We start from the raw sequence: 16270 nt of genomic DNA on the forward strand, positions 1-16270 counted from the left end.
TGTGGGGGGATTGCTGGTCGGCGGTGCGGACTCGGTGGGTCGAAGGGCAGTTTCCGCACTGTATCTCTAATCTAAACTAGACCTGCCACCTACTCTGATATATATCCGAAACGTAGCGAGTATTCTTTTCTATTAACCAGCTCAAGGTGACAAACATGCTCTGTTCCATGGAGATGTAATTCTGCATGCATGGTTTGAATATCTTCCAACATTCTTTCCCCTTAAACTAAACAGGCCCTTTGGCCCACCATATCCACACCCACTTACAATGATCCTATATCAATCTAATAGGACATGTTTGGAGGGACATGGGCCAAACGCGGGCAGGTGGGACTAAGGTAGCTGGGACAAGTCGGCCGGTGTGGGCAAGTTGGGCCGAAAGGCCTGTTTCCATGCTGTATCACTCTATGACTATATTACGTTTAAATAAAATACAAACGAGCATTGTACTTTTGAGTATTTATTAAAAACACTCAAGCAAGAACAATAATCAACAGGTTTTTTTTCACTCAGCGAATGCAGAACCCACATGCAATGCTGTATTTTTTTCAGTTGTCAGTACATTGTGCAATGATTCTACAGATAGTTAACAGACATATACTTCCTCAGAGAAACATGATGAAATCACTATTTGACATATGGCTCCAATGAGTTAGATTGTCTCATAAGGATGACCAATGCAGAATACATGTGAAGTGTTTTGCAAAAGAAAATAAAGGAGGACTTTTATGACTAGTGTTAACTAAAAGGAAAATCTCGAGTTCCGGTATACTCAGTTTCACAGATCCAGTCAGCCAGTCAGGGCAGGATACTGGGCTGGCACAGTGGTAGAGTTGCTGCCTTACAGCGCCAGAGATCCGGGTTCAATCCGGACTACAGGTGCTGTCTGTAGTTTGTACATTCTCCCAATTACCTACGAGGGTTTTCTCCGGGTGCTCCAGTTTCCTCTCACACTCCAAAGACGTACAGGTTTGTAGATTAATTTGGCTTCACTATGAATTGTAAATTATCCCTCGTGTATAGGGTAGTGCTAGTGTTTGGGGATTGCTAGTCTGCTCAGACTCAGTGTGCCAAAGGGCCTGTTTCCATGCTTTATCTCTGAAATAAATTAGATAATGGACAGTGTGCACATTTATTAACCAGGAAACATACATCCACAGTTTGAGTTGCTTCCTTATTAATTGTACTGTCAGAATAATAGCAATCAGAATACTGAACTGTATAGCCAATGTTATAATGGACAGAAGATGGCTTTACAATTGTACTGTACTCTGAACAGATGGCACTTCAAACAGAATCCAGTGCTGATTACCTAAATGCAATTAGGCATCCAAGGTCTGAACATGAACAGAAGCTGACAAAGTAATCAGTAATGAGGGAAGATTGGCATCAGTGCACTTTGGGTGGCATGGTGGCACAGCGGTAGAGTTGCTGCCTGACAGCAGCAGACAATGGTTCGATCCTGACTATGGGTGTTGTCTATATGAAGTTTGCATGTTCACCCCATGACTTGCATCATAGAGCATGGTGGCGCAGCGGTACAGTGCTTGCAGCGCCCGAGACCCAAGTTCGATTCCGACTAAGGGGGCTGTCGGTACGGAGTTGAACGTTCTCCCCGTAACCGGGCGGGTTTTCTCTTAGATCTTCAGATTCCTCCCACACTCCAAAGACGTACAGATTTGTAGGTTAATTGGCTGATATAACTGCAAAATTGTAAATTGTTCCTAGTGTGCGTGTAGGATAGCGTCAATGTGCAGGAATCGCTGGTTGGTGCGGACTTGGTGGGCCGATGGGCCTGTTTCCGAGCTATATCTCTAAATTAAACTTGCGTGGGTTTTCTCAGGGTGTTCCGGTTTCCTCCCACACTTCAAAGACATACAGGTTTGTAGATTAATTGGTTTCTGTGAAATTGTAAATTGTTCCAGGTGTGTGTGAAGTGAAGGTGAATTGGCCAGAAAGGGAAATCACACATGTGTGTATGCTAACTCTGCGTGAAGTCATTGCACATTGAACAAACTAATCCCTCTGTTCATCTTCCACTCCTCAGAACCGGACAACAGTCTGCCAGCAGGTGAGAGTGGCAGTGTGAAACTACTGGGTATCCAAAAAGCTATCCATTCAACAGGGTTACTTAAGCTCCCATTTGTTCTTGGCACAACTGTGACAGCAGCGAGAGAATAAATAAACAGCCCAATCATGCATTTCCTTATGCGTTTTCTATCTGAAAGACAATCATATTTAATCTAGTGCCCACCCACACATCAAGATGTAGACATGCAATACCAGATACAAATTAACATATTTAAAATGATTTTAACATGACAGCAGCTTTGTTGCATAGTTTTTCTACTTAATTATTTCCTCTTAAAACAAAATCTTTATTGTACACATTTTCACTGGTTTTATAGTACAAATTCAAAGCAGTCTGCAACAAGAACCATTTAACAACATGGCTTAAAAAAAATTGGATTTGCCTTATTTAATAGCTGGGATACCAAAAGTCAATAATAGCCTGGAAATGACAAATGTAAACCAAACAATATCTATTCCATTCAGGGTCTCTGATTTCAAACACTTCCCAGGCGAGTACTTATAAATGATATGAAAATATTTGTCAGAACTAACAAATTTAAGACATCTGCTGAAGCAGAATTCAAACGTGCATTATTTTCTAATATTTCAGAATCTAGAGTCTTTTCAGGGCACTTACAGTTAACATAGTTTAACATGATTGACAATTGTTATTTCGTTTATAACTGATTTTACTGCCTCGATGGTAATCAACAGTAACAAATTTGTAACATAGCACTCCTGATCATTCAAACAAGAATGTTCACTGTCAAAATCTCAATTCAGTGCCCGAGATTTGGACAATACATTTTTTATACAAACTGGACTCCATTTTTATATCCATTCTTGCATTTGCCTGTAAAATTATTAAACAAAGAGCTTGGATTTTAATATTCCAGATAAGTATCAGAGGCCAGTTTCTATAAGACAAAACTTGGGCAGCTTGCAGTCCAGCAGTATGAACATTGACTTCTCCAACTTTAGATAGTTCCTCTTCCCCTCCCCCTTCCCAGTTCTCCCTCTATCTTCCTGTCTCCACCTATATCCTTCCTTTGTCCCGCCCCCCTGACATCAGTCTGAAGAAGGGTCTCGACCTGAAATGTCACCCATTCCTTCTCTCCTGAGATGCTGCCTGACCCGTTGAGTTACTCCAGCATTTTGTGAAATAAATACCTTTGATTTGTACCAGCATCTGCAGTTATTTTCTTAGACAAAACTTAGGTAAATATCTAATAACTTTTGTTTTCATGGGCATAATAAGATTCAAATTACTGTGCATAAAACAATATTTAGAGACTTCCTCGTCTTATTCCCCTTAAAATTTATGCTAAATCTTGGGACGTTAATTTGAAAAAAAAAGGACAATATTTTCAATATACCGCTGTAGTTCCAAATTATACATATCTTCCCACAAAAAGATTCGGTAGATATTATAATTTTCTGCAAGGTCAGTGGCTGTCCTTGACATAATATGCTGAACTGAATGCTTCAAAACAAAAGTCTAAAGATGGCATCAATAATTATTACTGATAAGTTTAAACGGCAGAGCACCCTTCAGAGGCTGCCTCGAACCAACTTGCAATTATATTTAAGTTCAAATCAAAGAATAAAGATATCTGAACTGAAATAAACAGGCAAGCACAAACAGTAACTATTCCATTTCCATACTCCACATTTTGTACTCTTACAGAAATCAGGCCATTAACATGACCATAATTAATATTTAATTGTGCCTGATTACACTCAAACTAATTTGCATTTCATACAGAGCTGAATATTTAATAATATGCAAACATAATCCTCCTAGTTTTTATTTCCATAACTTTTGAAACAACCAATAAATATGACCAGCCACTACCTAGTTCTGGCTTCTAGACTCCAAAAGTTTATAAATATTTACCGAATTGCTCTGATGCTTAAACTAAAAGTACATTCTTAAGTACAATTACTCTATCATCTTTTGCATTTGAACACTTGACAGCATGGACTTTAGCTTTCTGAATTATGCTTGTAATGTGTATTGATAACGTGAGAATTAAATTGCGCCACGGTAACAGTTATATCATCTCTGTACATTCGTGCCAGATCTTCAGGAAGACTCAGCATTTTTGACAACCTTTGATGATCGATGGCCCCAAACTCATTGTGACCAACGGCATGCCGTATGAGATGAGTTGCAGAATTTTGATCCTCAAATGTGGATGAAACACGAGCTCTTCTCTCCGTTAACAGTTCGTGCATTTGACCAAGGGTCACTTTGTAACCCCCCACAGTAATAGGCTGCTGGAGGTGGACCCCAGTTAGGTGTTCCCCAACAATTCTTACAACCTCCTGTCTGTGCAATATTTCCCACAGTCCGTCTGTGGCCAATACAAGGAATTTATCCTGAGGCCGTAATTTATGGTAAGTGACTTCAGGCTGAGCTGTTAGGTATGGGGGAGTGTGGTAATTAGGTGGGATAAATTTGGTACATTCATTTTCATGTAATAGCTCTGGGCCAGACTCAAGTACCCGCTTTTGCAGGTCAATGCTCCATTTGAACTTAACATCTCCAAATGCTCTAAATGGCATTAGCAAGCCCAGCAAGCGGTCCTGTTTGATGACGGTTTTTGCTTCAGATTTCGGGTGTTCAGATTTAACCCTTTCAACCTCGCTCTCATTCTGTGCATTATGGTCGTTGGACAGCGTGAGTGCAGACCAGCTTCCATCCTCCTCCTGAACACCCAGCACCGCCCTGCTGTCGCCAGTATTGGCAATATACAAATCTACCCCATTTATGTGCGCAATACAGGCCGTCCCACCAGAAAAAGCCACTCGCAACTGCCAGTAATTCAGTAAAGAGTTATCGCTAGGAACCTGAGCTTCCAACGAAATATCGTTATCAAGTCTCTTGAATGAATTTATCAGCGCTTCCATTGTATCGGGCATTTCCTCTGTGTGGAGATCTATTAACTCCTGCCAGTAGGTTCTCAGACTATCAAAGTACATTTTTGAAGCCTCCTTACTGAAGTAATCATTGGGGTGTTTGTGCCATTGTAAAAGCGGCAACACAACCCGGCCATTATCCACTGCATTCTCTATTTCCAACAGGGTCGCTTGATGTAACAGAGAAACAGCGATATAGTAAAAGAGTCGTTCACTAACTCCCTGTGCACAGGCACACCCCGCGTGTCCGTCTATAACACCCAGCAGCATGCCTCGGGACTGCAAGCACGTGGCCGCACATCTCCGGTCTTCAACTGGAGAATTGGATGGTAACTGGTTACTGTCAAAACCCAGGACAGAACTGACGTTCTTCCCATCAAATTCAGGTACCTTGAAACTGTACTCGTTTGCCTTCAAGATGCTGTTAACCTGAGGAGGGGTGAGGCTGTAAAACTGCGCAACCGTGGCCCTGTAATTCCTCAAATGGATCATCGGGTTGCATGATCCGAGGAAGGGACTTGGAAAAGCCTTCAGCAGGGATCTGCCTGATGTATGTCGGCCAGTTTGAGTAGAGAGACAGTTTTGGAGGCTACAACGGTGGCAAACTGTTGCACAGACTCGGCGTGCCTCTCCGTTTCTAAGTGCTGGATACAATAGCTGCATTGGCACCAACATTTCATCTGGGTATGTTGGAACACAAGGAGATTAAACTTTCCAGCATTTCCTATGTTAAAAAAAGAAAACAAAAATTATTCCTTTGCACCCCACATGAACCCATTACCCAAATGTGCATCAGTGAAAATACTGAAACATTTCAAACCACTTCCTTCAAATTTAAAAATTAACCAAGAAACTGCACTTTAAAAAAAATTAATTGTATATTGCGGATGCAAAAGATGTCAAGTTAAAGGTCCTGTTTATACAAGCACATCTTTGAACTATTTTGTGCAGTTTGAAAGTTAAAAATATTCCATCTATATACTAAGACTCTCGTTTGTTCCTGAACTACAGTCAAGACGGTACACGATAGCGCAATCATTTTAGGCCCACATTACTCACCGTCGTCCCTTTGGTGCTAATGGAAGAAGTTTCATTGAAATCGGTGTTATATTTTTAGTTATTCACATTTTAAAGTTTAAATCTATCTCCTAGGGAGGGAGGGAGGGGGAGTGGAGGGGGGATGGAGGGGAGCGGAGGGGGAGGAAGAGGAGGGCGAGGGAGGTGGGAGTGGAGAGGGTGCTGCACCAATGCAGTTGAGGTTTGGGCCCAACGGGTCCACTTGGTCTAGTTTGTTTATAAAGATTGAGATTAAAAACTAACATCTCCTCTGCGCCGATTACTAGCATTTCAAGAGCTGAATAGAATCGGTAGATCCATCGATACAGATCTTCCATGATTTTCTACAGTCTAGAATGGCTTCTAATTTAACCCATGTATTCATAATACGAACGATAGATTTACCTCAGTTGGAAAATTTAGAACATATTTTTGGGGAATGCAGTACCGAAAATAATAATAATCAGTCAGAATTAACACGATGTTACAAAAGGGAAATCATGTCTGGCAAATCGAATACATTTTTTTGATGGCAAAATGACTAGGATGAAAAAGAAGGAACATACGGGTATAATGTAATTAGATTTTCAGAAACTACATGATTGGATCCTGTGGGGCTCAGAATAATGAATTTGCATCAAATAATATGCAGAAGACAATTGGAATAAATAATTAGAAAGCAAAAAAATTGCAGGTAAAATAAAAACAGAAGATGCTGGAAATTTGCAGCGGCTCAGTTGATCAGTGACACAGCATTAAATGTTTTGAAGACCCTTTGTTAGAACTGGGAAGGAGACAAAAGAAGCTTTGATAGTACGGGTGTCCGGGGTTATGGAAAAAAGGCAGGAAAATGGGGTTGAGAGAGAAAGATAGATCAGCCATGATGGAGTTGACTTGATGGACCAAATGGCTTAATTCTGCTCCGATAACTTATGAAGCTTCCCAGTTCTGACGAAGAGTCTTTGATCGGAAACATTAGCTCTACTTCTCTTTCCATAGCTGCAGCCAAGCCAATTGATTATTTACATCATTTTCCGGCTTTTATTAGATTTCAAGCATCTGCAGTTGTTTTTTGATTTTCCAAAATAAAATCCAGGTGTCTGTAGTCCAAAATAAAAATTAATAGAAATTCTCAATAGATTTTGTATTTTATAACAGCGATAATGTTTTAAAAATTGACAGGATGCAATTCATAGAATTCTTCATGGATTGCTCTTTGGGCCTCAGTTGTTTATAATCCATCAGCTGCTGACAAGAGTCAAGAGTTTTTCATATATCATATCATATCATATATTTTGTTTGTTATATGTCTCAAAACAGGACAACAAAATTCTTATTTGCAGCAACACAACAGATATGCAAACAGTAGGCATCATTAAAACAAAGTTCAATATAAAAAACAAAAAGAAAAATCTATAAAGTGCAAAGAGAAAAACAAAGCCCCAAGTCCCTAGAGCAATCAAGCCCCAAGTGCAGTCTGTGGGCATAAAAGAAAGAGAAACAACAGCAAATATCCATATACTAAAACTCTTGTTTGTTTGTTTGTTTGTTTGTTTGTTTGTTCGTTCCTGAACTACAGCCAAAACAGTACACGATAGTACAACAATTTTAGGCCCACCTTACTCACCGTCACCCCTTTGGTGGTAATGGAAGAAGTTTTATTGAAATCGGCGTTATATTTTTAAAATTATTCACATTTTAAAGTTTAAATCTATCTCCTCGGGAGGGAGAGAGGAGGGGATAAGGGGGGTTACGGGAGATGGAATGGGGAGGGGGCAGGGGAGGGGGGTGGAGAGGAGGGAGGGGGAGGTGGAGGGAGGGAGGGGGGAGACGGTGCTGCACCAATAGACAATAGGTGCAGGAGTAGGCCATTCGGCCCTTCGAGCCAACACCACCATTTAATGTGATCATGGCTGATCATTCTCAATCAGTACCCCGTTCCTGACTTCTCCCCATACCCCCTGACTCCGCTATCCTTAAGAGCTCTATCTAGTTCTCGCTTGAATGCATTCAGAGACTTGGCCTCCACTGCCTTCTGAGGCAGTGAATTCCAGATTCACAACTCTCTGACTGAAAAAGTTTTTCCTCATCTTCGTTCTAAATGGCCTACCCCTTATTCTTAAACTGTGGCCCCTGGTTCTGGACTCCCCCAACATTGGGAACATGTTTCCTGCCTCTAACGTGTCCAACCCCTTAATAATCTTATATAAGATTATTCGATAAGATCCCCTCTCATCCTTCTAAATTCCAGTGTATGAAAGCTTAGCCGCTCCAATCTTTCAACATACGACAGTCCCGCCATTCCGGGAATTAACCTAGTAAACCTATGCTGCAAGCCCTCAATAGCAAGAATATCCTTCCTCAAATTTGGAGACCAAAACTGCACACAGTACTCCAGGTGCGGTCTCACTAGCGCCTTATATAACTGCAGAAGAATGCAGGAGAAGTTTGGGCCCAACGGGTCCACTTGGTCTAGTAATATTCTAAACTTGCTAGCAAGATAAAGTTAAGTGAGAAAATAAGTCCTGAGGCTGTTGTAAAGGGTCAACAACAGACCAGTTGCGGGACTGGACACGCACGTGCATTACAACGTACTTAAAACTGAACAACTAAATTGGGAGCAGGAGTAGTCTTGTCTTATCTTGTCTTGAGCATGTCTTGTCTCATGAGTCTCAACTCCACATTTCAGTGTCTGTTGCAACCATCCGCTATCATCTATCTACAGCAACCTTAAAAGTATTCAAATACATTATTTTCACCACCCTTTGAGGAAGTGGTGCCAAAAAGTTACAACAGTCAGAAAAAAAATGGATCACCTGTCTTAATTAAGCAACCATTTATTTGTAAATAGTGACTCCGAATTCAAGATTCAGCCACAACAGGAAAAATCCTCTCCACATCCATTTCCTCCAAGACCACTCAGTATCTTGCATGTCTCAATCAGGTGTTTTTTTCGTTCTTCTATACTCTAGGAAGTAAAATACCTGCTGTGTCCAACCAGTCCACATAAACAACCTGCCTATTTCCATCTTTCCTTGAATAAGAGCTACAGATGCTGATCTCATCATGATTCTATATAATTAAAGCAAATGCTTCAGGCTTACTGGTCAATGCTTTCTTGTTTTCTCCATCCACCGTTAGACATACAGCATGGAAACAGGCCCTTCGGCCCAACTTGCCCAGACCGGCCAATGTGTCCCATCTACACTAGTCCTATCCATGTACTTGTCTAAAATTTTTCTTAAACGCTGCGATAGTCCCTGCCTCAACTACCTCCTTTGGCAGCTCGTTCCATACACCCACTACCACTTTCAAAATCTTGGGATGCAGATCTTAAAAAAAGACCATCATATCTGCTTCCACCTCCACCCCTGGCTGTTCGCTCTAGGCACTCACCACACCTTTTATTATTTTGCATAAACTGTCTGCAGTCTGTTTTTTAAGTTCTCATTAAATTACCAGAGGGTTCTTTCGTTTCCATAGTCTCACTTTTCCGGAATTCGGAAATTTTCCTCGTCCTCAATAAACCACTCTTTTTGGCAATCCAATAAGCTTTTTTTGCCTTTGATCTAACAGTTCAACTTTTATTTTGTTAACTGATTCTCACCACTTTTCCCTGAGGGATTTAGTGCTTAAAAAAGATAGATGGTCATTAAAAACATTATATTATTTCAAAATGTTATCCAGTTTTTAAGGAAAGATAAGATTGTCTTGGACAGGTGCAACTAAAGTTTACCAGAATGATTCCTGGGCAATAGTCATAGTTATAGGCAGACAGAGTGGAAACAACTTGCCCACACATGACCCATCTATGCTAGTCTCACCTGCCTGTGTTTGGCCCATATCCCTCTAAACCTGTCCTATTTGTGCAAGTCTTCAATCTTGTAAGGAGTTACGAATAAAGAAAGATGATCTGCATGAGCAATTTTTGCCTCTGTACTTTCGGAAAGATGTACTAAGCCATGGACTCAATGCAATTTACAAAACTGATTCCTAGAAGGTGGTGGATATCCTATGAAGAGCAATTGAGGAACCCGTGTCTATACCCTCTGGAGTTTAGAAGTGTGGAGGGTAAAAGTGGGGTTTTTTCACACAGAGTGGTGAATCTGTGGAATTCTCTGCCACAGAAGGTAGTTAAGGCCAGTTCTTTGGTTATATTTAAGAGGGAGTTAGATGTGGTCCTTGTGGCTAAAGGGATCGGGGGTATGGGGAGAAGGCAGGTACAGGATACTGAGTTGGATGATCAGCCATGATCATATTGAATGGCGGTGCAGGCTCGAAGGGCCGAATGGCACCTATTTTCTGTTTCTACAACACCGTCACTAACAGACTTTGACAAAGAGAACGGTAGAGGTACAGTGTGTCTCATGTTAAGAGCTGCAATCGTTTAAAATTCTCCGACTCTCAAAAATAGTAAACAACTGTTAAAATTGATAAAGATTATCGAAAACATTTAACTATTTAAATGTAAAAAGTGAACTAAAATACATCCAGATGTAATTATAAAATGAAGCAAAATAATTAATACATCTCCTTCGCCTGCTACTCCGTAAGCCTAAATATACATTGAAATCAACAAGATCTCTGCACTGAAGATAGACACAGAATGCAGGAGTAACTCAGCGGGACAGCCAGCATCTCTGGATAGAAGGAATGGATGATGTTTCGGGTCGAGACCCTTCTTCAGTTTAAACCAGCATCTGCAGTTCCTTCCTACACAAGCCCTCTGCACCCGCAGGGGTTACAATACCTGCCCTTACACCTCCTCCCTCACCTCCATCCAGAGACCCCAGCAGCTTTTCCAGATGAGACAAGAGGTTCACATGCACTCCGCCCACTACAATCAGTTTGGAGAAGGCTCCTGATCTGAAACGTCACCCATCCACATCCTCCAGACCCGCTGGGATACTCCAACACTCCAGTTCTTCTCAAGTCTCAGACTTTCTTGCTTGACCATGCACAAGTGAAAATTATTTAAATTTAAATGACCATTTGTAAGAGCTCTCTCTAGATTTGCACATTAACCTGTCATTCTCTCTTGACATATGATACCTGACCTGCTGGATGCAATGTGGACTTCAGCAATTTCCACCAAATTCAAGCAAGTCTAACAAAGAAGTGGAATTCAGTTTGGGTTTGAATCCTGCATAAAACAGTCCTGAAATTTTGGGCGGCACAGTGGGGAGCTGTAGAGTTGCTGCCTTACAGATTCTAATCCCTTTGTATCCACATATGCATTCATATTGTGGCCTACTTGAACAGGAGAGACATGATGTTCATGTTATTCATATTGTGACCTACTTGAACAGGAGAGACATGATGTTCATGCTATTCAGCATTGTAACCGCCACTGCGGACATTCAGTAAGGTATCAATGCGCAGACTTTGTGCACTCCCTTGTAAATAAACAATCAGTCCTTTGGGTGCATACATGCTGTGTCTCTATATGTTCATAGAAAGGGGATTCATAGAAACTGATTTAGTTTAAGTTTAGAGATACTGCATGAAAACAGGTCCCTCGGCCCACTGAGTCTGCGCTGACCCAATGATCACCCCTCAACTAATTCTATCCTACACACCAGGGACAATTTAAAGAACCTACAAATCTGCACGTCTTTGGAATGTGGGAGGAAACCAGAGCACCCAGAGAAAACCTACGCAGTCACAGGGAGAACGTACAAACATACAAATAGACAGCACCGTAGTCAGGATTGAATCCGGGTTCTGGATAGTCAGAGCACCCACCTATCTCTTCACCCCCCCCCCCATCTATACTAAAGGACAAAGTGCTGGAGCAACTAAGCAGGTCAGGAGGCATCCCTGGAGAACACGGGTAAATGACGTGTCGGGTCGAGACCCTTCTTTAGACCCCCCTCATCGATACCCACCTTTCACTTGCCAGACTTAGTCCTGCCCTCGTTTTCAGCTTTCTCCACCCTACTACACTCAGTCTGAAGAAGGTTCCCGACATAAAACATCACCTGCCCATTCCCTCCACAAATGCTACCTGACCCGCTGAGTTACTCCAGCATGTTGTGTTGGCTTAAGGTTCCAGCATCTGCTGTTCAAGGGTGTTTAAGAGCCGTGTATACCGACAACAGAAAAATGAAATTCTTACTTGCAGCAGCATAACAAACCTGCACAAAAAACAAATGAGTACTAGTGTAAAAAAGCCCAAAGTCTCTGGTGCAACCAAAGACAGTACCTTTAGAATGGTGATGAGGAGGAATTTTAGTCAGAGGGTGGTGAATCTGTGGAATTCATTGAACCAGACGGCAGTGAAGGCCAAGTCATTGTGCATCGATTGATAGGTTCTTGATTAGTAAGGGTGTCAAAGATTATAGGGAGAAGGCAGGAGAATGTGGTTGAGAGGGAAAGATAGATCAGCCATAATTGAATGACGAAGTAGACGCGATGGGCTGAATAAGCACAAGATACGTGTTTAAACTGAGATGCTGCCTGACCTGCTGAGTTACCCCAGCATTCTGTGTCTACCTTCAGTACAAGTATCACTATACATAAGCATTTGGAGTGTGATGCTGCCTGACCCGCCGAGCTATCCCAGCATTTTGTGTCTGCAAGTACCATTGTTCAGTGCAAGACATGTCCACCCGGGGACTGCCTGCCTGACCTGCTGAGTTGCCCCAGCATTCCGTGTCTACCTTCAGTACAACTATCACTGCACATAAGCATTTGGAGTGAGATGCTGCCTGACCCACTGTGTAGTGTGTTCAGTACAAGACTTGTCCACCCGGGGACTACCTGACCTGCTGAGTTACCCCAGCATTCGGTGTCTACCTTCAGTACAAGTATATAAGCATATAAGCATATAAGTATATAAGCATTTGGAGTGAGAAGCTGCCTGACCTGCTGAGTTACTCCAGCATTTTGTGTCTGCAAGTACCGTGTGTTCAGTGCAAGACTTGTCCACCCGGGGACTGCCCGCCTGACCTGCTGAGTTACCCCAGCATTCTGTGTCTACCTTCAGTACAAGTATCACTATACATAAGCATTTGGAGTGAGAAGCTGCCTGACCCGCTGAGCTACCATAGCATTTTGTGTCTGCAAGTACCACTGTGTAGTGTGTTCAGTGCAAGACTTGTCCACCCGGGGACTGCCTGCCTGACCTGCTGAGTTACCCCAGCCAGGGCCGTCTGAACGCATGGGCCTGATAGGCACTTGCCCGGGGGCCCACGAACATAGGGGCCCCATGCTGATCTGTGTATGTTAAGTGACTTGCAATAAATAAATACTACTTTAAAAATGTAGGTTCAATAAGTGCTTTTTTCGCAACATTTTCGGTCCCTAAGTGTTTCTCACAGCGATCTGTAAGTGCTTTTCGCAACAATGTAGCACCCTAAGTCCATCGCTAAGTGCTTTTCGGTAAGTGCTTTTCGCCGGCACGACAGGGGGGGGCTGGTAGGGAAAGGGGGGTGGGGGAGAGTAACGGTAGGGGCCCCAGTACACTGCTTTGTCCGGGGGCCCATAATGCTGTAAAAACGGCCCTGACCCCAGCATTCTGTGTCTACCTTTAGTACAAGTATATAAGCATATAAGTATATGTACATAAGCATTTGGAGTGAGAAGCTGCCTGACCCGCTGAGTTACCCCAGCATTTTGTGTCTGCAAGTACCACTATGTAGTGTGTTCAGTGCAAGACTTGTCCACCCGGGGACTGCCTGCGCGCCAACACCGCATTGGTCAGCGAGCGTTTCCGCCGGGGAGAGGCAGGTCCAAGGGGGCAGGGCTCAGCGGCCGCCGCGGCGGGGGGGGAGGGAGGCTGGAGGTCGGAGACCGACCGACTGGTCACCAACCCGCCGCCGGTCACCTCACACACTACAAGGTACAAGCCCGGGGGGGGGGGGGGGGCAAACCCGTCCCCCGCTCGACGGAAAACCACCGCCCGTCCACCTCCTCACCTCACGTTGTTACCGGAGCTTCGGTGAAGGCGGCCGCCAGGGAGGGAGGGGTGGAGGGGGAGGGGGACCCACCGACCGCCATCATCCCCGATCACCTCACACTCCCTCCCCCCCACCCCGGCCGGGGAACTGCCCTCCGGCATGGCGGTCGCCCTCAGCAGCAGCGAACGGTCGGTATGGCCGGCACCACACCGCCTCACCCCCCACCCTCACCGCCCCGCGGGTTCACCGTCAGTCGTCCTCCCAAACCCCGGCACCGACCTGAGGAGCAGCAACGCCGCCGCTCATCGCCGTCGATGTCCGCGCTCTCGCTCGTGCTCCCTGCGACCGTTTGACATTGACGCCGGGCCTCTCCACCCCGCCTCGCGCCCATTGGTTGCCATGCGGCGACCCGTCCGCGGTGATTGGTCGCTGCGAGGGCGCCGGCTCCTCTAACCCGCGCCTATTGGTTGCCATGCGGTGACCGTCCGCGGTGATTGGTCGCTGCGAGGGCGCCGGCTCCTCTAACCCGCGCCCATTGGTTGTCATGCGAAGGCGCCAGCTCCTCTACCCCGCGCCCATTGGTTGCCATGCGGTGATTGGTCGCTGTGAGGGCGCTGGCCCATTTACCCCACACCCATTGGTTGCCATGCGGTAACCGTCCGCGGTGATTGGCCGCGCTGATCGAGACCCTTCATCAGACTGATCTTGAAGATCTTGAAGATGGTCATTGTGGGAATGGGAAGGAGAATAAAGTGTTTAGCCACCGGGAGGTCAGGTAGGTTCAGACGGACTGAGCAAAGGTGTTCAGCGAAATGATCGCCCAATCTACATTTGGGCGCGCCAATGTATAAGAGTCCACATCTTGAACAACGGATACAGTAGATGAGGTTGGAGGAGGTGCAAGGTGCAAGGAGGTGCAGTTCTGGGCACCATGTTATAGGAAGGATGTTGTCAAGCTGGAATGGATGCAGAGAAGATTGACGAGGATGTTGCTCGGACTAGTGGGTCTGAGCTATAGGGAGCAGTTGAGTAGGCCAGGACTTTATTCTTTGGAGTGCAGGAGGATGACGAGGTGTATAAAATCGCGAGAGGAATAAATCGAGTAGATGCACAGAATCTCTTGTCCAGGGTAGGTGAAGTAAGGACAAAAAAGACATAGGTTTAAGGTGACGGAGAAAAGATTTAATAGGATTCTGAGGGGTAACGTTTTTACACAAGGGGTGGTGGAAGTATGGAACAAGCTGCCAGAAGAGGTAGTTGAGGTAGGGATTATACAGTTAGACAGGTACATGGATAGGACAAACTAATAGATAGTTTGAAGGGATAAGGGCAGATGGGACTAGTGATGAGTAATGTCTTTAATCAGAGGGTGGTGAATATGTAGACTCCATTACCACAAACGGCTGTGGAGGCCAAGTCATTGGATATTTTTGAGGCGGAAATTGATTCTTGATTAGTAAGGGTGTCTGGGGCTCTTGAAAGAAGACAGGAGAATGGGTTTGGAGGGAAAGATAGATCAGCCATGATTGAATGGCGGAGTAGACGGTGTGCAAAAACCTAATTCTGCACCTGACACTTATGAATCTATGATCCCGTGTAATCTTTCGTAATATACGAAGCCAATTGGCACCCAACTGTAGTGCAACCAAAGCCTCTATTAATTGGTCTTGACTGCATTCTGAGGTGAACATGTGAAGGTCAGGCGGTTCTCCAGGATAAATATAACTCAGCTCCTTTTCATTGGCATCATCTGGCTCGTGATTTTTATCTGCAACTAAACCAAGTGGACCTGTTGGGCCCAATCCTGCATTGGTGCAGCACCCCCTCCTCCCCCCCTCCCCCTCCCTCCTCCCCCCTCCCTCCTCACCCCTCCCCTACCTCCTCCCCCCTCCTTCCCCTCCCCCTCCCTCCCCTACCCTCCCTCCATTCCCTTCCCCTCCCCTCCCCCCTTCCCTTCCCCCCCACTCCATCCCCCTCAACCCCCCTTCTCCTCCCCCCTCCCTCCCTCCACCCCCCTCCCTAGGAGATAGATTTAAACTTTAAAATATGAATAACTTTAAAAATATAACACCGATTTCAATGAAACTTCTTCCATTAGCACCAAAGGGACGACGGTGAGCAAGGTGGGCCTAAAATTGTCACACTATCCTGTACCGGTTTGGCTGTAGTTCAGGAACAAGCAAACAAACAAATGAGTGTTTTATATATAGATTTCAGATGACATTACAGGCAATGTGTACTATTAGCAGTTAAAGGGCAGAGAACTGGATTTGGTTTGGCAACTTCCAGTGATCTGGAGAGGGTCAGATGGTGAATGC

At 44.3% G+C, this 16270-nt stretch overlaps 1 protein-coding gene across 2 annotated transcripts; it reads right to left on the bottom strand.

Moving 5' to 3' along the window:
- Positions 1–478: 478 nt before the first annotated feature.
- pdp1 (pyruvate dehydrogenase phosphatase catalytic subunit 1) lies at positions 479–14350 on the bottom strand. 2 transcript variants are annotated; one of them, XM_078397189.1, is made up of 2 exons: positions 14232–14350; positions 479–5719 (listed from the first exon to the last, which is right to left on the bottom strand). In XM_078397189.1, exon 2 carries the CDS (start codon positions 5668–5670, stop codon positions 4060–4062), a length of 1611 nt encoding a protein of 536 aa, XP_078253315.1. In that variant the 5' UTR covers positions 5671–5719; positions 14232–14350; the 3' UTR covers positions 479–4059. The 2 variants fall into 2 exon arrangements, with proteins under 2 accessions (XP_078253315.1, XP_078253316.1); XM_078397190.1 differs by lacking the exon at positions 14232–14350 and adding an exon at positions 13971–14002.
- Positions 14351–16270: the final 1920 nt, after the last annotated feature.

Source organism: Rhinoraja longicauda, chromosome 4 (assembly GCF_053455715.1).
Source record: "Rhinoraja longicauda isolate Sanriku21f chromosome 4, sRhiLon1.1, whole genome shotgun sequence".
NCBI classification, from domain to species: Eukaryota; Metazoa; Chordata; class Chondrichthyes; order Rajiformes; family Arhynchobatidae; genus Rhinoraja; species Rhinoraja longicauda.